General features: G+C 43.7%; 1 protein-coding gene across 3 annotated transcripts in view; it reads right to left on the bottom strand.

Moving 5' to 3' along the window:
• The window catches only part of WTAP (WT1 associated protein), a 220861-nt gene extending 196807 nt beyond the window's left edge, over positions 1 to 24054 (bottom strand). Inside the window, exons 1-3 of one of the 3 annotated variants that reach the window (XM_030198401.1) lie at positions 24035 to 24054; positions 6767 to 6802; positions 6621 to 6676 (exon numbers count right to left, since the gene is read on the bottom strand). In XM_030198401.1, the coding sequence (XP_030054261.1) occupies positions 6621 to 6676; positions 6767 to 6796 (86 nt within the window). In that variant the 5' untranslated portion in view covers positions 6797 to 6802; positions 24035 to 24054. Of the gene's footprint in view, positions 1 to 6620; positions 6677 to 6766; positions 6803 to 23174; positions 23449 to 23505; positions 23834 to 24034 lie in introns of those variants that run through there. The other 2 variants (XM_030198399.1, XM_030198400.1) reach the window with 2 other exon arrangements.
• Between the last annotated feature and the right edge of the window lie 209 nt (positions 24055 to 24263).

Here is a 24263-nt window from a genome sequence, read left to right as displayed (position 1 = left end):
CTGTCTTCTCCAAACCAGCAGAGCTGATAAAACAAAGCTGGAAACACTAACGAAAGCAAAGACTAGTAAGAAGGGAGAGTCAACAGGATTAAGCATTACAGGAGAGAGACCTTGACTGGTTTATATGAAGACTATGGAGAAAACAAAGCTGGAAACACTAACGAAAGCAAAGACTAGTAAGAAGGGAGCGTCAACAGGATTAAGCATTACAGGAGAGAGACCTTGACTGGTTTATATGAAGACTATGGAGATTCCAAAGGGCTTTGAAAGTCAGTGACATGCAGGAAGGAAGAATATTTGCAAATCATAAGAAAAGGGGAAGAACTGTGATATCAGCCATGGAAACAGTGCTAACTATGGCCTTGTCCCAGCACTATAGACATGCCTAGAGCGTGCCACATGCAAACATGTGAAAAGTGTTTCAATTGACATTTTCCAAAAGAAAATATGCCAAATATATGGGAGGAGCACGGGGAGACCATGGACATGGCCCGAGAATGGCAAAGACAAACCAAACTCAGGTATCCATAGAAAGTTATATAAAGGAAAGAGAAAGGGAAATGGGACTTAATGTATCACCTTTCTGTGGTTTTTGCAACTACATTCAAAGCGGTTTACATATATACAGGTAATTATTTGTACCTGGGGCAATGGAGGGTTAAGTGACTTGCTCAGAGTCACAAGGAACTGCAGTGGGAATCGAACCCAGCTCTCCAGGATCAAAAACCGCCGCACTAACCACTAGGCTACTCCTTCACTCCATGGAATACATGGAGGCATATTTTCAAAGCAGCCTTCCAAAGTTCCATAGGTTTCTATGGAACTTTGGAAGGCTAAGTGCTTTTGAAAATATGCCTCATGGTATAAAGAGTGGAGAGGAAAAAATAAAATCCCCAACGGGCAGAGCAGCTAGCTGAGAACCCGGGGATCTGGGTTAGACCCCCACTGTAAACCCCTGCACCCAGAGAAAAGGCGATTTAAGAACTGGTACGAGGAAGACGCATTCGATCCAAGATGGCTGCAAGCTGTTAGGACGCTGCGACTCACGCTCCTAAACCATGCCGAAACGAAGAGGAAGAATAGCGGGTAGGGCTTCCCCGCTAACTCCCTCATTACCTGGTCCGTTGGATCGATACTTGAGATCGCAGGGAGTCCATCGAGAAGGCGGTGTGCTACCAGATGTACGCGCCGGCGAAACGGAGAATTCGGCGCTCTCTGGACTTGAAGTGACTCTAAGCCCCGCTGAACGCACTCCTCCTCCCCAGCCGATAGGCGCCAGTTCCTTTCTCCTGGATTCGACAGGGTCTACTCCCACAGAGGTTAGGGGCCCAGAAGAACGCCGAATCGAAGCCTCCCTTACTACAGAGAGAGAACTGGAGATCAGTTTGCCCGTGGAAACGCTGCAAACTGAGGTGAGAGAAGCTGAGGGACAAAGTGAAGACGCAGACCAGCCTGTAAGGTTTGAATTACCTAAAGAATTTACGATTAAACCTAAAGACGTTACATTGGAAGCTTTGTGGGATTTGGTTTCCAATCTGGGACAAGTTTTCCTTAAACAGATGAATGATTTTCAGCCCAAAGTTAAATCCTTGGAAATTAACCTAGGGGTACAAGAGCAACAAATTAAAGATTTGAATGGGAAACTTGTCAATCTGGATCAGAGAATTATGAAGCTTGAAACTTTACAACCTATTATGGTGAAAGATTTGACAAGTCTTAGAGATAAAATGGAAATATTTGACAATTACACTAAAAATCATAATCTTAGATTTATTAATTTTCCTCGACTTCAAAATGTTACCCCTATGGACATGCTAAAACGCTACATGCGTGAAAATTTACTAATTCCTGAACAGAATTTGCCACCAATGACTATGGTTTATTATATTCCTGGGAAAGGAACCTCTCAACCCGAAGCTCCGATTGATGTCTCTCTTTTACTTGAGACCTCTGATACTGAATTGGTAACCGCGGCTACTCTTGTGGCCACGGTAGCATTGTTACCAGATAAGAATTGGATTTTTCGTTTGTTTTTCCGTAATAAAGATAAACCCTTTTTGGGTTTAAAAGTTTTACTTTTTCCTGATGTCTCTAAGGAGACTCGACGACGAAGGAAACAATTCCTTCTCCTTAGGCCTGAGGTTTTGCACTTGGGGGGTACCTTTTTTTTAAGATACCCCTGCAAGTGCATAGTAAGGCTTAGGGAGAAAAAATATGTATTTACAGAGCCGTCCCATGTGTCCGCACTTATAACCTCAGTGAAAATGGAAAAGCGTTAATTATAATTGTGCTCTACTTAACAGCTTTTGTATAATTTCCTTTTTATAATTTCTTGATAATTTGTCTCCGCTATTTTCCTGAAATCTTGGATCATAATTATGGACTTGAGTATAATTTTTCCATTGTGAAGCTTATCCTTCACTTTTTTTATTTCCTGTTTTTATTTTACAATTCTGTAATTACTATATACTTTACCTGAACAAGAGGTTTGTCTTGTAATATAATGGAAAATGTTAATAAATAAAATAAAAAAAAAAAAAGAACTGGTACGAGAGCAGGTTTGCACTAGTAAGTCTATCGTAAATGTGCGTACCTGCCATGCTGAGTACCAAACTCACCCTAAACTGAAGCATCAAGGCACAGAATTGCCCTTTTGTGGCATTCTATGTTCTGAGTCCGGGAGACTGAATTTCTAGAACAGCCATGCAAGAACAGCTAGAAGATATGGAATCTGCCTAAGGAAGGAACTTCTCCCAGTAGCCAACCATTCTGAATCAAAACCATGGACTCAGCATTCCCAGAAAATTCTTTGATCTGCGAACAATTCTCTCATAGAAAAGGCATAATAGGGCCTTTAGCAAGATAACAGGGTGTGAATCAGACACAGGGACACCCACCAGGTTCCAGAGAACCATGGAACGCACAGAGATAAGAATAAAAAAAACCCTCAGCAGTAGAAAAAAATCAAGTAGAAGGAGCAGGGATAATATGGCTAGTACCGCAGCCAAACAAATTCCGCAGGACAAAAATACTTGCCTATGACATGTAGAGCGCTGCCTACATCCCGTAACACTAAAGAAATAATTAGTAATATGGAATTCATCCCTCCAGACGGTACTACTGGAGAAAATAAGGGCCGAGAAGAAAAAACTTCCAACAATGCAACCGTGAAAGAAACCAGCTGCTCTGCCTCGGCAGGACATTCTGTAAAAATGGCGGTGTTTCCTGCCGACACTGAAACCGCAGCTGTCAGAGTTTCTCCAGCGACAAGAGGAGAAATGTGCTGCATTTCAAAGAGAACCACCAACTCGGCAGAGCGAGAAGTCTTCCAAAACTAGAAAGAAATGTGGCTGTCTCTCCCAAATTCACAGTCTCTTCCCCTGAAGAGTCTGAGCCGCTGCAGGACCCACATAGTAAGCCAGCCAAGAGCAGGGAGGACTGGGCGGTCCTCAACCAGCACCACAGGTGGGGATGCAGCGAACAAGGAGGGAGACAAGATGGCGGCGGTTCCCGCCGAAATCGCAGCCGCCGACGGAGAGCTGACTGCCGCTACAGAATCTGCCGAAATGGACTCCGCCCCCCCCCCCCCCCCCAAGGACGAAGATTACGTCCCTACCCTTCCCCTGAAGAAGCTATCACAGCAGTGCAGAATTTACAACACCCCGCCGCTAACAGACTAAACAGCAGCGGAGCTACTCAGCCATCACTATTAAATTATTTATATTTCTTTAAAGCGGTACACACAGTCCAGCACAGCAGAAGCAAACCACAGGGAAAATCAAAACGGGAGCTGTAATGCCTGATACTGCAAGGAAACAAAACGATTAGAGCTCTGACCTTAGGATTCTTCCTTTTTGCCACCTCTCCCTGCCTCTAAGGCTCTTCCCCTGAAAAGCCTGAGGAAGCTGATAATGTACAGTAGACTGTACAGAAAAAAATAACAGGTATATTATTTTTTTTTTTTTTTTTACTTTCAATGCAGAATCAGTGTGGCTGTCTCTTCTGGTTTTCATGACACCCTTCCTGAGAAGGGGCTGAAGCAGTGCCAATTAAACTTCAGCCCCTAAATCAAACATATGGGGACTTTTTAAACAAAGCTCAGAAACAATATCAGAGAGGACATGGGGGGGAGGGACTCGGCCACACGAGTTTAGCACCCCCGAGGCACTAAAAAGGCCCCCGCGGACCTTTGCCTCCACATAACAGGCTTTCTGCTTGTCAGAAATAAAAGGGTGCAGAGAGAATAAACCCAATAAGAGAAAATATAGAAAAAATACAGAAAATATAGAAAAAACAGAGAAGTACAAGAATGAGACTGAAGGGCTCACCACCTTCCACCTACTGGAGACTGAGATTACTGGATCTTTCTCTGGCTGGCAAGGGCTCCTATTGGCTCTCTCTAGAGTCACAGTTTTTTTTCTCAGTCTCTACCTGCTGGAAGGCGTGCACAACCCATCAGTCACATTCTGGGCCAGTCCGGAGGGACGCTAAGGAATTTTATCTCGAGATACCTCCCCCCCTCAAAATCTACTTCCCTTGCACAGCTCCTCCCTCCTGTCTGCCCACATAAGTTCACACATCCCTAATACCAGGAGCTGACCGAGGGTGGTCTGGGCCCCTGGGCACCGAGGGTGGTCTGGGCCCCCTGCCCAACACACCCCCTACCGCTGCGCTGCTGCCCCCTACCACCACTGGCGACACCCACACTGCCCAGGTCCTACACAAAGGGTCCTGGTGGTCTAGTGGTCTCTGCAGGGGGAGGAGCATGTTCTTTCCTGCCCACTGTGCTGCCGCTATTTCCCTACCTGCCAGCGCTGCCGTGTTTTCAAAATGGTGGCTGGGACTTCCCACGGTAATCTAGCGGGTCTCGACAGTCTCGTGAGACTTTGGAGGGTAATTTGTTGGAAATCCCTATTTTTAGATAGCTTTGTGGAAAGAGAAGGCATTGAGAGTGTGTGGACCATTAAATTGGAACAAACTTCCATTGGAATTGAGCCGTCCCTTTTTAAACCTTTTCCTAAAAGTAATAATTTTATACCATGACTAAGCTATAAATTTGGAACATACTGTTCTTTTCTTATGTTTCTTTTTTTTCTAAACTTATTTGCTGTGTAAATTGTTTTGAATGACTGCAGTCACACAAGTGGTATAAACTAGAGCTGTACTGAACAGCATATTTTACTATTTGGCCGAATATAAATAATGAAAAATATGATTCGGCCGAATACGAATAGACGGCACTGAGCTTCAACATAAATAATAAATGAAGCAACGTGAAACCACAGATCAAGTGAGAAGGATTTAGCACTGTAGAGCCCTGGATTATTCAAATTTAAATCACTATTTGGCTGAATATGAATAATGTATTTGGGGCCAAATTGAATACATATATTTGGTACAGCTCTAGTATAAACACTTATCTTGTCCTCATAGGTGTGGAAGCTTACTATTATGTCTTGAGGAGTTCACTCTTGCTCTCTCAATTTTCACTCCCCTCTCCAGACCTCATTTGCCTCTTATCGCCTACACATTTATTTTTTTATAAACAGTCTCAAAAACATTCTTAAACTATATCTGCAGCACTCCCCAGATCCTTACATTATTACACTGGGACCTGTTCTCCAAATGTTCCACAAGTCCCAATTCTCTGCCCATTGTTCTGTGCGCTTTTTAAGAAAGTCCATGGGGTCCTTGGGCTCTTCCAACTGCTGCTCCAGCAAGTCCATCTGATTATTACTTAACTGCTTCATCTTGCTTTTCATGGAGACATCAGATTTCAGTTGTGTCACCTATGTCCTCTTATCAGTTTTCTTGACCGCCAGCGCTCCTGCTGCCTCCACTTGGACTTCCTCCTCAGATTCCACCTACAACAGGCCTCACAGTTCCAAGAATGCTACACTTTTCCTGGCGGTGCTTCCCATGACAATCTGCCACTTTAAAATTGCCACTTTTCTTCCACACAGCCATCCCAGCAGCAAATCAAACACTGCATCCTATTTTTCAACCACAGCCGTAGCATTTATGCTTTGTCGGGCCGGGTATTTTGCACTGCTCTTCTCTGGTGCTTGTTCCTCAAGCAGCCATTCTTGTTGCTGACATCACTTCTTTCCCAGAGAGGACTAAACTTTCAGACTGGCTTTAGTAACAAGTGCTAAACGGTAAAGGCATTTTACACAATTTCCCTTGAAAGTCAGTGTTACCAATTCAGTCAAAACGTGTTTCAGTACCTTAGGTAAACCAACCGCTGTGCGCCTGAATGTCTTTATCACTTTCCATTTCCAGGCTCAATAATGGCAATGCTCACCTCAGGCAAAGGTTACTGATGGCTAGGGAACTGTCAGATTATTTGTAATAGTTAAAAACAACATTCATAATGTCCATAAACAATTTATACAAGTGAAAAGTACTCACAGCAGATCTTAGGCATGGCTAACCAGCCTTGATTAGATAAAAACAAACCTTTCAGACAAACTACAAACTGTATACATAGAATATAATCATATAAAAGTACTTCCTGATTGTTGGGAGTTACAATTCAATCAGCTATACACAGAAAAGCTTTGAAATATTCCAGTGTCCTGAATTTTAAGAAGGTGCTTCTGATCTATCATTTACTTTACCTTTGAATCAGCTCATCTCTGGGCAAAACCTTGAAGTCTGATTCACTTAAACGAACCTATATAAAAATTAAAAAGTACAGTAAAAATTAAATACATTATAGATACTACTGTCTCAAAAATAAGAAATACATAATGTCAAAACTAACCTTTTTCGGAAGAGGTTCTTCGTTTGTCATTATGACCTGTTAAGAAAGCAAAAATCAGACACTAAATTGAATTTGCTCAGTAACCAATAGATTGCATCACAAATTTCTGAAGTCATTATTGTACAGATACGTATGTTGTTAATACCAATTCTAGAAAGCTGTGCAAAAAAAGTGGATATTGTCATTAGCAAAACATGCACAGAGCTGGAAGCAAACACCCTTACCAGCACACAGACATCTACTTGCAAGATTATATTTTAAGACAATTTCTAGTTTCAGATTCTGGCCATTAGAATTTATTAGATGTCAGATGTAATTTTTTCCCCAAAGTTAGCCACACAAAGCAATGAACTTCTCTCTCTTTTTTTATATAGGCACAAAATGGGAGAGAAACCTTAGGGTCCTACTCAAAGATTTGCCTCATTTACAAAATATACTCCTGGAGTAATTCTGCATAGAACTATGTAAGATTCATGACATCCGTCACATACATTTTTTTGTGCGGAATTCCTGTATCATAAGCCCTAGGCGCCGCCCCCCCCCCCCCCCCCCCCCCACACACACCTGAGACCTGACATTTCCCCTATTCATAAGTACATAAGTAATGCCATACTGGGAAAAGACCAAAGGTCCATCGAGCCCAGCATCCTGTCCCCGACAGCGGCCAATCCAGGTCAAGGTCACCTGGCAAGCTACCCAAACGTACAAACATTTTATACATGTTATTTCTGAAATTGTGGATTTTTCCCAAGTCCATTTAGTAGCGGTCTATGGACTTGTCCTTTAGAAAACCGTCCAAACCCTTTATAAACTCTGCCAAGCTAACCGCCTTCACTATGTTCTCCGGCAACGAATTCCAGAGTTTAATTATGCGTTGGGTGAAGAAATGTTTCTCCTATTTGTTTTACTGCAGTGTTAGACGTCCATATCCTAGCTTTACATAATCAGGGTGTGGATGGCCATGCAATATGTATGTCTAAATGCCAGTTTAGACATCCAAAACAAAAATAGAGCTAAAGCAAATACCAAAATAAACTATTTCCTGAAAAGTAGTTGTGCTGTTAAAGTGGGACTACAGATTTAAAGAGGAAGATGCATTTGCATTTTGCCAGACTTCTAGTCTTAATAAGAGCAGCAAAAAAAAAAAAAAAAAGACCAACAAAAACCCCCCAAACAAACCCATAATAATAATAAAAAATAAGCAGAACAACATAAAAATAGCCATACTGGGTCAGACCAATGGTCCATCTAGCTTAGTATCCTGCTTCTAACATGGCCAATTCAGGTCACAAGTACCTGGCAGAATCCCAAACAGTAGCAATATTCCATGCTACCAATTCCGGGGCAAGCAATGGCTTCCTCCATGTCTATCTCAAAAACAAATTATGGACTTTTCCTCCAGGAACTTGTCCAAACCTTTTTTAAACCTAAATTAACCACTGTTACCACATTCTCCAGAAGCGAGTTCAACCTTCTCCCTCCTCAGGCTCTACCAACTCCAGCAATCTCACTCCCTACGCTCCATCCACTCCGTTTTTTCTCCCCACAAACTCTGCCAAATTCAAATCCCAGCTTTCTCTGCTTCCTCTTTTGGTTGGATACCCTGACCCCCACCCCCAATGACCAGCGAGTGGTACATACCTTCCAGCAGGTGAAGGCTGAGATTGATTCTTGTAAAAGCCAATAAGAGCCCAGCTCAGCCCTTGCAAGCCTCAGTATATCAGTCACAAAGCGAGAAGAAATAAAGAAAAGGTAACTACACACCGCTTGGCTTCACAGCCACAGATATATACATAGCAAAAATAATGCTGACAATCGACTAATGCAAGGTTAACTTTTTTTTTTCCAAACCCTGTCCCCACAGAGACAAGAGCAACAACTGACCACAAAGAAAAAAAATCCACCTAACAGCTTCACTGAAATAATCACAGTACGCATAGAAAGGGGTCTGGGCTGGTCCAGACAGACTAAAGGAAAGCAAATTAGTAGGTGGGATCTAATTTCTCCTTCCTTAGCATCCCTCTGGACCGGCCCAGAATGACTGGTGGGAAGTATCAATGCAGTCAATCAAGGGAGAGACACAACCAGCCACACAGACAGTATCAGTCAACCAAAAATCGCTTCCCAACGTGCCTGGAAATCCACTCAGTAATGCCAGACAAACGCATGCAAGGAAGACCAGATGGCCGCTCTGCAAATAGCCACTGGAGAAACCAAAGAATGCTCCGCCTAGGGCGCAGCCTGCCCCCTGGTAGAATGAGCTTCAATTCCATCTGGAACCGGTCTGCCTTTCAGAATATAGGCCAAGCTAATCGCCTCCTTAATCCACCTGGCCAGCGTAAGCTTAGATGTCGCCATACCTTTATGAACACCACCAAGCTAATCGCCTCCTTAATCCACCTGGCCAGCGTAAGCTTAGATGTCGCCATACCTTTATGAACACCACCAAGCAAGATAAAAATATGGTCAGACCAGAGAAACTCCTTCTGCCATACATACTCCTTTAGCACCCTTTGGACATCCAGCTTGCGCAACGCCCGCTGCTCCTCCCACCCTTTGGAAGAACCGAGGGCTGGAATGATCAAAGACCGATTACTATGAAAGGACAAAAGAATCTTTGGAAGAAAGTACAGAACTGGCCGCAACACCACATGATCCGCTAGGAACGCCAAAAAAAAAGGAGCTTGGAAAGAAAGAGCTTGTAATTCAGACACTTGTTTCACCAACAAAATGGCGACCAAGAACTCTGATTTTTAAGGTAAGGTCCTTGACGGAAACTGAAGGCAGCAGCTCAAAAGGACGACGAATGAGAACCGAGAGAACCAGATTAAGGGAAAGGGGATGGGATTTATATACTGCCTTTCTGAGGTTTTTCCCAACTACATTCAAAGCGGTTTACATATTATATACAGGTACTTATTTGTACCTGGGACAATGGAGGGTTAAATGACTTGAACAAGATGGAAAGGAAGGCCGCCTAGGCGTGTACAAGCTATTTGCACCTCTCAGAAACCAAATCACATCTGGATGACTAGCCAAAGGCTTGCCTTTAACACACCCCCGAGAAGCCAACTTGCTAACTGTAACTTAAGGGAAGCTAATGCCAAGCCCTTCTGAAATCCATCCTGCAGGAAATCTAAAACGTGTGGGCAAGGAAGCATGCAACAGAGTGACCCCACAATCACACCACACCTCGAAATTCTTCCAGATAAGAGCATATGCTTAAGAGGTAGATCGCCGGCAAGAAAGCAACATTGTACCTATCACAGTTACTGAACAACCACGCTTTCTCAAAAACCGAGCAGATTTGGCATGATCACCGGTCCCTGAGACAGAAGACCGACCATCTGAGATCTGCACACCATGGATGCCTTAGTCAATCCGGAGCCACCAGGACCACCAGACCTGCGTGTCTTTCTATGCGTTGAATGAACCGGCCTAAGAGAGGTCATGGAGGAAACACATACAGGAGGCCCGTTGGCCACAGTCCAAGTAGAGCATCCAAGCCCTCCAAGTCCTGTTCCTTCCTGTGACTGAAGAAACGTGGTACCTTGACATTCCTCTGAATTGCCATCAAGTCCATCACTGGCAAGCTCCATTTGTGAACTAGCTCCTCAAATGGCCTGGAGCCAAGAGACCATTTTCCTGGATCCAGAGTCTGGCAGCTGCGGAAATCCGCCTGCACACTGAGGACTCCCGCGACATGCGAGGTCGACGGATCCTTGAGGTGCCGCTCCACCAAAGATATGAACATAGCCATCTCTTGCACCAAGCTGGAACTCTTTGTTCTGTCCTGTCGAGTGACATACACCACAATCGTAGCATTGTCCAATAACATGCGCACCACTTTGCCCTCGAGGAGGCTCCGAAATTCGACTAATGGTTTCCAATAGATTGATGGAGTAACTCACTTTCTCTATGGACCACCGACCTTGCGCCAGCTGACCCATACATACAGCTCCTCAGCCTGAGGCTGAAATCAATGGTCACCTCCGTCCAACATGGATGATCCAGCAGTACACCTTTCGACAAGTTGTTCGTCCAAAGCCACCACCGGGTATCCCGACGTTCCTTCGCTGGCAAAGGCAATTTGACCCACAAGTAGTCCGACTGAGGCGACCACCTGGAGAGAAGAGACCACTGGAGACTCCACATGTGAGCCCTGGCCCGCTGCACCAATTCCATGGCTGCCGCCATTGACCCAAGCACATAAAAATGTGAGCACACGGGGCTCGCACCTGACTCTGCAGTTTGAGGATGCACTGTAATGGAAGAAGCACGAAGTGTGTCAAAAGTGACTCCCAGATATTCCAAAGTCTTAATCAGGAGCAAACAGCTCTTGAGCGGATTGATCACCTAACCCAAGGACTCCAAGAACTGGACCACCTGTGCAATCACTTGACAACTTTCCTGAAACGACTTTGCTTGATCAGCCAACCGTCCAGGTAAGGATGGACCAGAATGCCCTGTTTGCGAAGGGCAGCCGCCACTACCAACATAATCTTGGTAAACGTCCTCGGGGCCGTTGGAAGCCAAAACGGCATCACACAAAACTGAAAGTGCTAACCCAGAACAGCAAAGCAGAGGAAACTCTGGTGCACATACCAAATGGGGATGTACAATTAGATCTCTGTCAAGTCTAGGGCCGTGAGAAATTCTCCTGAATGCAAGACCACAATAACTGACTGCAGCATTTCCATTTAGAAAAGGGATACTCGAAGTGCTTGGTTGACTCGTTTGAGATTCAGAATGGGACAATAGGAACCTTCCTTCTTTGGAACTACAAAATAGATGGAATACCTGTGTGAGCTCCGTTCAAGTTCTGGAACAGAGCAAACTGCTCGCAAAATGACCAGCCTGTCCAGAGTCTCTCTGCCACAGCCTTTAAACATGAGAGACAGGGGGATTCTAAGAAGGCGTCTAGCAGAGAGTGAGAGAACTCGAGAGTGTACCCGACGCGAATGATATTGAGAACCCATTGGTCCGAAGTAATTTAGGCACACCTCCAAAAGAAAATCTCTCAATCGTGCTCCAACCAGAACTGGAAAATGGGCCCCTACACCCTCATTGGGCGTGGGACGACTGAGCTTGAGAGGCAAAACCAATGACTTGGCCTCCTCGCCTGCCCCTACCAAAGGGCTGCATATAGTAGTACAGGGAACCTTGGGAAACTAGCTCCCCTGTCTATGCATTGCTATACTTTGAGCAGAGATCCTGGATGCCGCATTTAAAGTGTCATAAATGTCCCTGGCCAAGAGCTTTTTGACACACCTTCTGCTGCTTGGCCAACTAGCGAAAAGGCTCGGCCTGCTCCGGAGGGTGCATGTCAACCAAGTCCGACAGCTGTCGCACTGAATTTCACAAGCAGACTATCGTGAAGAGCTGGTAGGATTGTATACAGGAGACGAGCATTGAAGCCTGGTACATCTTCCTCCCAAAAGAATCCAGGGTTCTAGTTTCTCTGCTTGTGGGCACAGAGGCATAGTCCCTGGAACTCCTAGCTCTTTTGAGAGCAGACTCCACCACTATGAAATTGTGATACAACTGAGGCCTATCAAAACCAGATGTATCATGTATCTGATATTGGGTGTCAATCTTCTTGGGCATGACAGGGACCTTAAGAGGGAACTCCCAGTTGCTGATAAGGCCTTCCCCGAGTACCTCGTGGAGAGGTGCTGCCACAGCCTCCTTAGGAGGAGATGTATAGGCCAGGACCTCGAGCATCTTGGCCCTGGACTCATCCTCCACTTCCAAAGGAAATGGAATGGCATCAGCCATTTCCTTTACAAAAGATGGAAATGGAAGGCTCTCCGGTGGAGAACTACTCCTTTCAGGTGGAGGGGAGAGTTCAGAGGGAATCCCATAAGACTCATCTGAGGAAAAGTATCTAGAATCCTCCTCTGAATCCCATGAGTGCTTCTCTTTGGTGTCGGACAGAATCTCCCTATAGGATTGTTGAGATAGCACCTGCCTCAATGCCGAAAAGCCATGTCCTCGAGAGTGTTATGTCGACTCCCGCCTTTCAACTGCAGCGAACCTTCCTCCACCGATGTAGAGGGGTTGCCCGCTTGAATGGCAGTCGACAACAGGGCCACAAGCAGCACCAGAGGCCACACCGCAGGCTGAGGGCCAGGCAGGGCCACAACAGGAGGTACAATAGGCGAAAGCACCTGCAGGATCTTGGCTGCTTGAGACAGGCGCATCAGCACCTCTTGGGTGGAGGGGAGTGATCCTCCCGGTGCCAATGCTTCTCGGGTGACAGGAAGGCTTTGGCACCTCCTCCTCAGTCTTTGCCCTAGGCCCCTGTCTATCTAACACCAGTCCTGATAATCAGATACAGTTAAGTCTCTTCGTAGAACAGGAGAGGCTAGGTTTTACACAAACAACATAGTACAACAGAGCAGAACCTCCAAAAACTTTTCAAAAGGAAAGAATAAAATTGATGTGATAAAATTCTTTTCTGGAAATCATAGCAGGCTATAAAATCTGTGTTCTACTACAATTTGTATACTTTGGAAGAAAGGCGGGAGAGGGAAGATTGTGAGCCCTCTATGGATAAAGAACGTACCTGTATATAATGTGTAAAGTGCTGTGTATGTCTAGTAGCGCTATAGAAATGATTATTAGTAGTAGAAGTAGAAGAGGGGAGATATGATCGGGAGACATTCAAATACTTATGTGGCATAAATGCACAGGAGGCAAGTCAACAAGAGGGGCATCTCATAAAAGATATAGTGGAATTATGATAAAGGGGATGGGACGATTTCCCTATGAGGAAAGGCTGAAACGGATTGGTCTCTTCAGCTTGGAGAAAAGATGGCTGAGGGTAGATAGGATAGACATATATAAAATAAATGAGTCGAGTAGAATGGGTAGACATGAATCACTTGTTTACTCTTTCCAAAAATACTAGGACTAGGGGCACAGAATGAAGCTACAAAGTAGTAAATTTAAAAAGAATCAGAGAAAATATTTGCTTAGTGGGGTTTAAAAAAGGTTTGGATAGCTTCCTAAAAGAAAGTTCAACGTTATTAAAATAGACGGGAAAATCCACTGCTTCCTTCTGGGATATGCAGCATAAAATGTATTGCACTGTTTTGGGATCTTGCCAGGTACTTGTGAACTGGACTGGCCACTGTTGGAAACAGGATACTGGGCTTAATGGACCTTTGGTCTGTCCTAGTATGGCAACACTAATGGAATCCTTCGATGCCCCGGAGCTCCCGGCACCATGCATCGAGGGTGACTGATGATGATGCTTCTTGGCCTTCGCCCGAAGTGTGTCACAAAGGCTCCTTGTTGCTGATAAGGATGATGTCAAATCCTCATGTCGCCTTGGAGTAGGGTCCGATGATGGACGGTTCAGGGTGGGGGTGGAAGCCTACATAGCAGGCGGTCTCAAGACAGGTAGAGACCCATTCGATGCTTCACTGCTCCCACTGTCTAAGGGTCTAGAAGCAGCCATGCTTACCGATGCTCGACGATGCCAACGCCTCTGACCTCGATGAACTGGACTTGGCTCCAAAAATCTTCTCACAGTTAGCCTCTAGGGAAACAGGGAGGGGCATAATCGAACAGGGCGCCCAAGTTTTCATGAAGGCGTCCTCACAGGACATCCCCGCGAAGGGGGCAGGGAAACCCGTATTATCGAAACAAGATATCTAAACATTTAGGACGACCTTAGAGATGGTAGACATAAATGTTGAGATGGTCGACCTTAGAGATGGTCGTCCCCGGTTTTCGGCCATAATGGAAACCGAGGACGCCCATCTCAAAAACGACCAAATCCAACTCATTTGGTCATGGGAGGAGCCAGCATTCGTAGTGCACTGGTCCTCCTGACATGCCAGGACACCAACCGGGCACCCTAGGGGGCACTGCAGTGGACTAACCGATGCACTAACTAAATGGAAAAATCTCTTCCCTTACCGATCCCTTAGTGATTCGGAAAGGAACGGGCACGCATGAAGGAAATCGCATGCAAATGAGCTGCTCACTGTTAGCTCATTTGCACACAATTTCCTTCTTAAGGAGGGGAAGCCAGTGCAGAGCAGCCAAGCATTATGCGTGGCTGCTCTGCTCATGCCAAAGACGGCTTCATACATGCAAGCTGCGTGTATAATAGCTGTCTACAACCTTAAATAAATTGCCATCTACAACCTTAGAAAAATACAAGTCCAGGTGAAAACGTCCAAGTGCTCATCAAGGACGTCTTTTTTTTTTTTTTTTTTTTTTTTTTTAGAGTATGGGTGAAGGATGTCCTTCGTTATGCCTCTGTCCCTGCGATGGCAGTTGAGAACACCCATGCCTAGATGTTTCTGTCAGGACGCCCATGCCTGCTATGCCTCCAACATCCCCTTTATTTATTTGGATTTTGGATCACAAGTAGCAGCAGTGGGATTTCAACCGGCCACCTTTGGATTGCAAGACTAGTGCTCTAACCACTAGGTCACTCCTCCACTCTGCTCCTTTGAAATTTGGCTGTCCCTGTGGGGGGGGGGGGGGGGCAGTTTAGGACGTCCAAAATGTTTGCAAGGGCGTCCACACCTTCGCTATGCCTCCGCTGACACACACATACCTCCCTTCCCAGGGACCTGTATACTGCTGTGATGGACCCGAGTATGGCATTTCAGGCTGGCAAAAAAAGTTTTTTAAGTTGTTTTTTTCAGGGTGGGAGGGGGTTAGTCACCACTAGGGGACTCAGAGGAGGTCATCCCCGATTCTCTCCGGTGGTCACCTGGTCAGTTCGGGCACCTTTTTGAGGCTTGGTCATGAAAAAAAATGGACCAAGTCGGCCAAATGCTCGTCAGGGACGCCCTTCTTTTTTCCATTATTGGTCGAGGACGCCCATGTGTTAGGCATGCCCCAGTCCCGCCTTCGCAACACTTCCAACATGCCCCCGTGAACTTTGGTCATCCCCGTGACGGAAAGCACTTGAGGACGCCCAAAATCGGCTTTCGATTATGCCGATTTGGGTGACCCTGAGAGGACGCCCCTCTCCCGATTTGTGTCGGAAGAGGGGCGCCCTTCTCTTTTGAAAATGCCCGAGGGTTCTCTTCTTCATGTGAAGATAGAAAACACAGTTAGCAGGGCTATGGTCGAGCCTAAGGCACTGCAGACACCAATAGGTGTCTTTTCCTGAGATAGTCCAATTGCACCAGGTATAGGCTTGACGCCACTGGGAATCATCGTGGACATGGACAGAAACACCTCGTCGGCTAAATTAAGCTATTCAATGGTGCCTGAAAAAGGGGCAAGGCATGGAGAAAAACAAAGGGAGAGACCCAGCCAAAGTCAGGGCCTAAAATTAGCCCGATGACAAAGGAAAAAAATAAGAAAACTTAAAACCTGGCAAAACGAATTAAAGGAAGGGTAAAAAAAAAAAAAAAGGGTTCCTAAAAAAAGGAGCCAAAGAGAAGACGGTAAAAAAATAGGCGGCAGGCACAAAACAGCTAAAAAAACGGGCGAGTGAGGCAAGGACAAGAAACAGCACCTTCTCCTTATGCGGAAAAAGGATAACGGAGACCGTATTTGCACAAGCAGGAGGGCACTTGCACTGGAGCTCCACAAAGCTCTCATTTTTTATTATGGCAAATGCTGGACTGTGCGATATGGTGGCGTCACCCACTTGTGAGAAGATAGAAGCCTGCTTGTCCTCTGGGGAAAAATGCTTTACACATCACTAAAACGAACTCTAGAGGGAGCCCCCCCCCCCCCTCGGGGATTCCTCCTTGTAGTCTCACAGGTTCAGCCGCTAACACAGCGTTTCAAGACGGCGGATATTTTCACCAAAACCAGGTCCATCCTGCCGAGCATTCCTCACAAAGAGGAAGCAACTGGCACAGCAGGAGTTGCCATTCCATGAATCAGACAGCACCGATGACTCCGACGTGGTACAGATGTTAAAATTATGCCTTACCTACTGATAATTTTCTTTCCTTTAGTGGCAGCAGATGAATCAAGGAACTGGGGAGTTGTGTCCATCTACCAGCAGGGGACACAGAGTAGACAGCCTTCGGGACCCGCTTTTGCTGCGGGTATCCTGAAACCCGATAGGCTGAGATGCCTCCAGGACCAGATTTGGGAAACACTGCCATATGGTCTTCATCTGCCTACATTTTTCCATGTTTCTATGCAAGAGTCTACGTTCAAAGCCACTCACGATTGGGAAGTCTAAATCACTGAGGTGTTGTTTTCACCATGTAAATACGAAATCTAACTCTCACCTAGATCTTTTCTACAAAACAAAGGAGTCAAAATATCATAATAATGAGCACATGGAGGAAAAAGCCTCGGTCAACCCTTACCACTTCACTTGTAATGGCCTTAAAGGTAAAGAATGACAAGGGGACAGGGAACTGAAGTAAGCGCGGGGATGGGATCGGGGACAGAGCTCACAGGGACGGGGACAAACTTTGTCCGTGTGTCATTTTCTTCTTTGAAGCCTATTAATGAACTGGACTATTATGTTTGAGTAATGCCTACAAAGATATTTTGATTTTTTTGGAAAAAAAACAAGCAAACATACTGGCCACACCTAGCAAAATTTGCATAGGAAATCCTGTACATCCTGCTACCAGCACATCTTCTAAGAAGACAACTTCTATTCCAGGAAGTACTGTGGAAGACAGGAGGGATAGATTGAATCCTGAGATTGTTGATGACTTCTTATTTATCCACAGATTTTAAAAACATAGCAGTGCTTCATAGGGCATATTTTTCCCATCTAGGGTATATAGATAGAACGGGTTGTATTTTATACCCCTGGACAGTTTAAACAGTGTGAATTAGGATTCCTTGGTGTAGTACTCACCTATTGTTGGGGTTGGAAGGGTGGTGGTGGTGGGAAGGAGGGTTATTATAGCTGCTCATTCTTATTGTTTTCTACTTGTTAATTTATACACAACAGTTGCACAGCATATTATTCCTTTTTATACTTTAATAAAAAGATTTAAATATAAACTCATAAGTGTTCAAGGCTTCTGCAGATGAGGACAGAGCCCACAGGGATGGGGACAAACTTTGTCCCCGTGTCATTCTCTACTTAAAGGGTTCCAGTATCATCACTGGCAAAACTCCAGTGCCCAATATTCTTTTTTTTTTTTTTTTTCAAAACTCAATACTCAAATCAAATAAATTTTGTTAAGGATTTTCCAAAAAGTTTTTCTAAAACAGGCTTCCATATAATTGGTCACCACTGAAACAGTCCCAACGGTGGCCATTATTTTGCTTCCTTCATCAGGACTGGCAATATGGACTTCACTAGTGCATTTAATTGAAAACTTTGGGAGCTGATTTTTACTGTGCTCTCTCACCTTATCCATCACTAAATAAAGTGGTAAGGGTCAACTGAGGCTTTTTCCTCCATCTACTACTACTACTATTACTACTATTTAGCATTTCTATAGCGCTACAAAGCATACGCAGCGCTGCACAAACATAGAAGAAAGACAGCTGCTCATTATTATGATATTTGACTCCTCTGTTTGTAGAAAACGTCTAGGTGTGAGTTCAAAATACCTGCTGTCACTATTAGCAGTACTCCACTGCCTTCTACTTATTAGTATTAATAAGAAATCTTTGCCTTTTCCATATACAAACAAAAATGCTTGGATGAACTCTTCAATTTTATAAACTGGTTTCATAAATCCTTCGTGCCAGCTGTTAGAGCTTATTTACATAAACAAGAGAAAAAAGCCATACTTCTTCTGGATAACTGCCTAATACACCCTTCAGCAGAAGAACTCGTGAGCCATGATGGTAACATCATAGTGTCTTACCTAAGAAATAATACAACTTTGGAGATCCTACCCCTAGACCAGTGCATAATTTAGTGTTTAAAACAAACTACCAACGTGATTAATTAAGAAGATGGTGGTAGATAACACTGCCACAGTTGATGTAGCGCTGGCAACCTAAAAGAAGTCTGCCACCACGTTGCAAAAGGCCTGGGATGCTATCTCAGTAACCTGCATTGAGTGATGCTGGATGAGGGAGTTTGACTCCATATTCCCTTCACCAACAATTGATGAGGAAGATGTTCATGAAGAAGCTTTTTTTTTTTTGGGGGGGGGGGGGGGGGGGGGGGGGCTCTGCTCCGGAGAATATGCAGTTAGCTGAAGAGGCATTACAAAAATTCAAATGTGCATAGTGGCATTCTGAATTGGGTTTCAATCGATGAATGCCCCACTTACGAGCATGTAACTGATGAAGAAATTGTGGCAAATGTTCAACGAAAGGTCACACCAACACCATCAGAAGACAACGCTGATGAGGACGATGATGACTATGTTCCTCCTGCTCCTCCACCAAAAGTGTCAGAGGCTATAGCAGTTCCCAAACCTGCACCCCAGTCAGTCAGGTTTTCAGGATACTCACAATGAATATTCATGAGAGATTTGCAAACACTACTTCCACTGCATGCAGATTCTCTCATATGACTATTCATTGTGGGTATCCTGAAAACCTGACTGGCTAGGGTGCTTCCAGGACCAGGTCTGGGCTATAGAACAGCTTGAGGCAAGTTTGAGATGGCTAAAAACCCAGGATGTGGAGATCAACATTTTACAGCTACAAAACATTCTTGATTTTGCAAGAAGCCAACAGTTTACATTAAGAAAACCATACTAGATAAGTTCCTGTACTAGTACAATATTGTATGTGCCATTAACTTTGAACATACAGTAGTTCAGCCATAATGTACACAGTTATGTGAATGCTGTCTTGGTTTTTACCAAATAAATCTTTTGCAACAGATCAATTTTTGGTTCAATTGCGTTCACGTTCTACTGACCCTGATATAACACGACCCTGCATTTAACAAAATGATATTTTATGGATCCCGATCACTGCTTTATGTCAGGGTTCCACTGTATGATGAAAGATATGAAACATCCTTATGTAGTCTATCAACTCTGGTAAAACCATTCTAAACTAAGGTACTAGATTTAGGTGGCAATTCTATAAAGTGGCACTTAAATTAAGACACCAAAGGGGTGCACTTTAAAACAGAGTCTGAGCACACCGAACCTGTTACAGAATGCTAGCGCTAAAGCATCTTAAGCATGCCAAAATTTAAGCACAACTGCCAAAATTAATATGCCCAAGTATACTTTGCAAAGTGCACAACTGATTAGTATTTTATAAATTTTGGTGTGCAATTGAGGAATTCTATAAATAGCACTCAAAAATTGGTGCCAAAAAAAACCAAATCGGCACTAAGCACTAATGCAGTGCCAATTACTACACTTGAAACCTGGTGTAAATGCTGGCACCCAGGTTAGACACACCCAGTATTCTATAACTAGGCATGCAACTTTTCAGAATGCCCCGACACACCCATGCCCCTCCCATAGCCACACCCATTTTGGGACACACACTATGGGAGTTAGGTGCCCTGTCTTATAGAATAGCACGTAGCCAGATGTGCACACAAATTTTAATGAGCGCCAATTATCAATAATGGTTGTTGGTACCCAATAATGAGAGCTTGTTAACACATCTCAGTACCACACCCAACTTTGGGCACCATATATAGGATCTGGGGTTAAGTGCTAAGTTTAGGTTCAACTAAATTGCTCTCTCAAGCATGAAAGGTATACTAAGCAAAGCTATCATCGAAATGCTATTTAGGATAGCACAGACATTCTTTTTGTTCCTAATGTCGCCAGAATCTTGCAACGCTTTCAACATAGCTATAATAGCTCTTATTCTGCCTGCACCAGTTTCACACTTCATTATAAAATGATAGCCAATACAGACATAATGGGACATTAAAACATCTGTGCACTGTACTCATACCCTTTACCATATGATCCTAAGAAAAGGCATGACCAAACCTTCAAAACTATCAAGAATACAATCCCAAATTAAGAATTTATATATATGGTTCCTTAGAGCCATTAGTAGTACACTGGAATGTAATGCATTAATATTTCTAGAAAAAAAAACACTAAGATGATGTATTTCAATGCCGATAGTCTAAACCACTGGTTACTTATTGCACATGTATTAATTTGCTTCTTGAACTTCTTGTAATGTGTTATATTCTGTACATTATGTTTTATTCACTTTATTGTTTGTCTGTAAGCCACACTGAACTTCAGTCTATTTCGGACTAATGTGGGGTATAAATGTCAAGAATAAATAAATGTCCCTGGAGACTTGGCAACCTCAACAGTTACAAAGAGAAATTGAAGAAAGCATGTGAAATCTTTTCCCAACCAAAAAAAAAGTTCATATTTTGCTAATGCTATACAGTTCTTATAGTCCGCTAAAGTCTATTCAGATTCAAAGTGGATCACAGTAACAATGTTAGCTTGTCTTATTTATAAGTCATTATATGGAGACAAAACTCCAAATGTAACCTTGAATTCTCACTATCTTTAAATACAGCGCGTAAGGAACGGTATTTAATACTGTTATCCACTGGTTAGAAAAATGCAATGAAAATCTTATTTAGAATCCTCCTTCTTATATTGGGGAGTAAAAACCTAGAATAAGTCTACCTTTACAGATCAGGAAATTTGAGGCGTGAAGATTTCTGAAAATCTTTCAAAACTCATCTATTTATAGATCAGAAGCAAATTGTGATGGATAAATACTGGTGTAATTTGTTTTTTTATAAAGACTATTAATGTCATTCTCCTGGAATGCAGGTTTTCTTCTTATCCTATGACTAATTTTAAACCAATTTAGATTATAACACAGAGCAGTAGCCATTTCATATTTATCTAATCCAAATATCAATCTCGCTGCCTGTTCTGCAAAAATTGCAATTTCTTAACCAATTTATCTGAAAGGCCTCCGTATAATGAATTGCAATAGTCCAAATATGGCAAAAGTATAGCTTGCGCCACACTTCTAAAACTATATGGAATAAAAATAAAAGTGTTAAGGCGTTTAACTGCAGTTCAAAAGCCAGATCTGAATCAATTATTACTCTGAGAATTTTAGAATAATCTTTAATTTATAATTTCTCCCTTGAATCCAGAATTAGATGTTTCATGTCATTTATTTTAACACCATGAGACGTACAAAACAGAAAGTCAAAAGAACTAATAGAAAAGAAAGGTACTGTATATTCACTAAGCAATTACTCTCCATTCATTACATTCCAGTGATGAACTCACATGCAGCAGAATGGGGTTTGAAAACAGAAGGAGTCATGGGCTCTAAATATTTTGTTCACTGGCAGCATCAGAAACTAGAGAGATTGGGGAGGGGCAGGAGATTGAACCCTACAACCAAAAAGCTGAACCACTGCCCCTGGATGGATCGAAACTAAGTTCATAGAAATACAAAATCAGGTCCATTTGTTCAATTTAAATGTTTGTAAGAAGATGAGACCCATCTCCCAATTTCAGTCCACTCTGCCAGTTCTTTACTTGGAAAAACCTAAAATACTGCTAAGCACATTTGCAATCTTGCAACCATAAAGAATATGTAATATTATTCAAAACTTGTTCAAGAAACACACACACAAAAAAACAGGATCCTTAAGTTAAACCCCCAGAGAAGACTTGATAGCATTGTGTATTCGTTTAACACCAGTCCCTAGCTGTTCCTTTCCTCCTCTCCCCTCCAATTATAAAAACACCGCTTTGGGTGAATCTCTTCATAAAAGCGATTAATAAGTCCCAACAAATAAATACAGACAGATATAAGCAAGGGTACTTTCCCATTTTGTGCCTGCAAGTGAAAAATTCGTGCCTCCTCCAGAAAATACCCCGGAGGCAAGTTTAGTGTAATCATTTATAAAACTTCAAAATTTTAAAATGTCCTATATATTTACAATTACATCGCAAAACAACGTGAAAGTGACAAGTTACAGACTTTTCTTTATAAAAACAGTTTGAAAACTGAACCCAAAGACCAGCATTAATATGTTAAATTAAATATATCCAGGATAAGTTATTGTAATTGTTTGCTTCCTAAAGATTTAGTCATTTAAAGACTCATAAGGTTTAAACTAAGTGAAACGAAAGAACAAAAAAAAAAAAGAAAGAATTAACACAACTTATTTATAAAGAAAAATAAATGCTGCCGGCGAACAGAGCATCAATACTAAAACTCGTTTTTACTGCTCTCAAACGGGGCCTCCTTCTTGTATCGATTAACAGCACCCAGCCTATCTGGGTGGTACAAGATTTTTTGTTGTAATTTAATTTTCTCTGGTAAACCACTCAAAGAACAGGCCGAAGCGCTCTTCTTGTCCTTCTCTTCCCCTCCTCAGCACAATATAATAAAATCATCCGCACTAACCCGGACCCACCACAAAGTAAAACTACATAAACGTATAGTCACTGCGGTGTGTGACGCCTTTTTTTTAACATCGGAAGTCACGTTTTCATAAACGAAAAAGCCAGCATAAATACTAGTGCGCAAAGGAGAAGAAGGCGTTACACACCGTCGGTTATTATGTGGTTCTCTCAAGCGCCGCGTCCAAAATGGCTCTCGCTACGTGAGAGAGGAGGACCAGAAAGAGACACCGCCGACCTCAAGAAGACAGCCGCGGCTCCTTCTCCTCTCCGCGACCCACGCAATACCCTGCAGTTGACTGACTCTCGTTTCCTGGGGAGTTGGGCGGGAGAGAGGGGGCGTGTGAAAAACAAAAAAATATATAAGAAAGGACTGTCTGTGTCGATGGTGGCAAGTGCGGCTCCCTTCTCCAGCCTAGTAAAGGGAGTTTCTTTCCGCAAAATCTACCCGCACCCCCATTCAGCTCCCACTTCACTCACCTCGGCAGTCTGACACTCCCGAGCCCTGGCCCTCCGGCCTCCCCCTCTCCGCCTCCTCCTCCGCCGCCGCCACGGGGTCCCCACCTCAGCGCGCCTCTCTCTCTCTCACACACACGCACACTCTCCTTCCTCTTCGTTCTCTCTGGTATTTTAGTCTAATACTATTTTCGGCCCTCTTTCCGTTTTTGTTCTACGTTTTCAGCCCCCCTTTGCTGTTGCTGCCGTCCTCCTTCCCTCGTCTTGTTCTTCTCTTTTCCCCCTTGATACTCGTCCTCCTCTCTTCTGCAGCTTTACTGCCAGTGCCGCCACAAAATGGCGCCGGAGAGGAGAAGGAAGCCGCGAGACTCTCGGGTTGCGTCGGTCCCACACCGACACACACACGCTCTGACCAAAAAAAAAAAAAAAAAATCTGTGCCGGAACAACATCCAGCGACGACTACAACAGCAAGCAATTTAAAGACGTTACCGAATCGGTCTCTAAACAAAGCTCCGGGCTCGTTCTCCTTAAAGAAACACTCTCGATGGTTACCTTGAAAACAGCTATTTTCCCGCTGGTGCTGCCTGCATCCCTAAGGGAAAATGACAGGCACAAATGTTATGGAAACACCTACAGAAAGCATCTGAGCCTAATTCATGCATAGGTCAAACAGAGAAGCCAAGGGTGGCCTATGCCCATCCCAAGGCTGATTTATCACCCTATGTTTGAGACAGATTGCCAATGAGATAAGTTTTTCTTGTGGGCCCAGCCATGTTTAACT

The sequence above is a fragment of the Microcaecilia unicolor genome, chromosome 3 (assembly GCF_901765095.1).
Source record: "Microcaecilia unicolor chromosome 3, aMicUni1.1, whole genome shotgun sequence".
Classification (NCBI taxonomy): Eukaryota; Metazoa; Chordata; class Amphibia; order Gymnophiona; family Siphonopidae; genus Microcaecilia; species Microcaecilia unicolor.
Note: the sequence above shows the minus strand (reverse complement) of the source record. Positions and strands in the feature narration are given on the sequence as shown.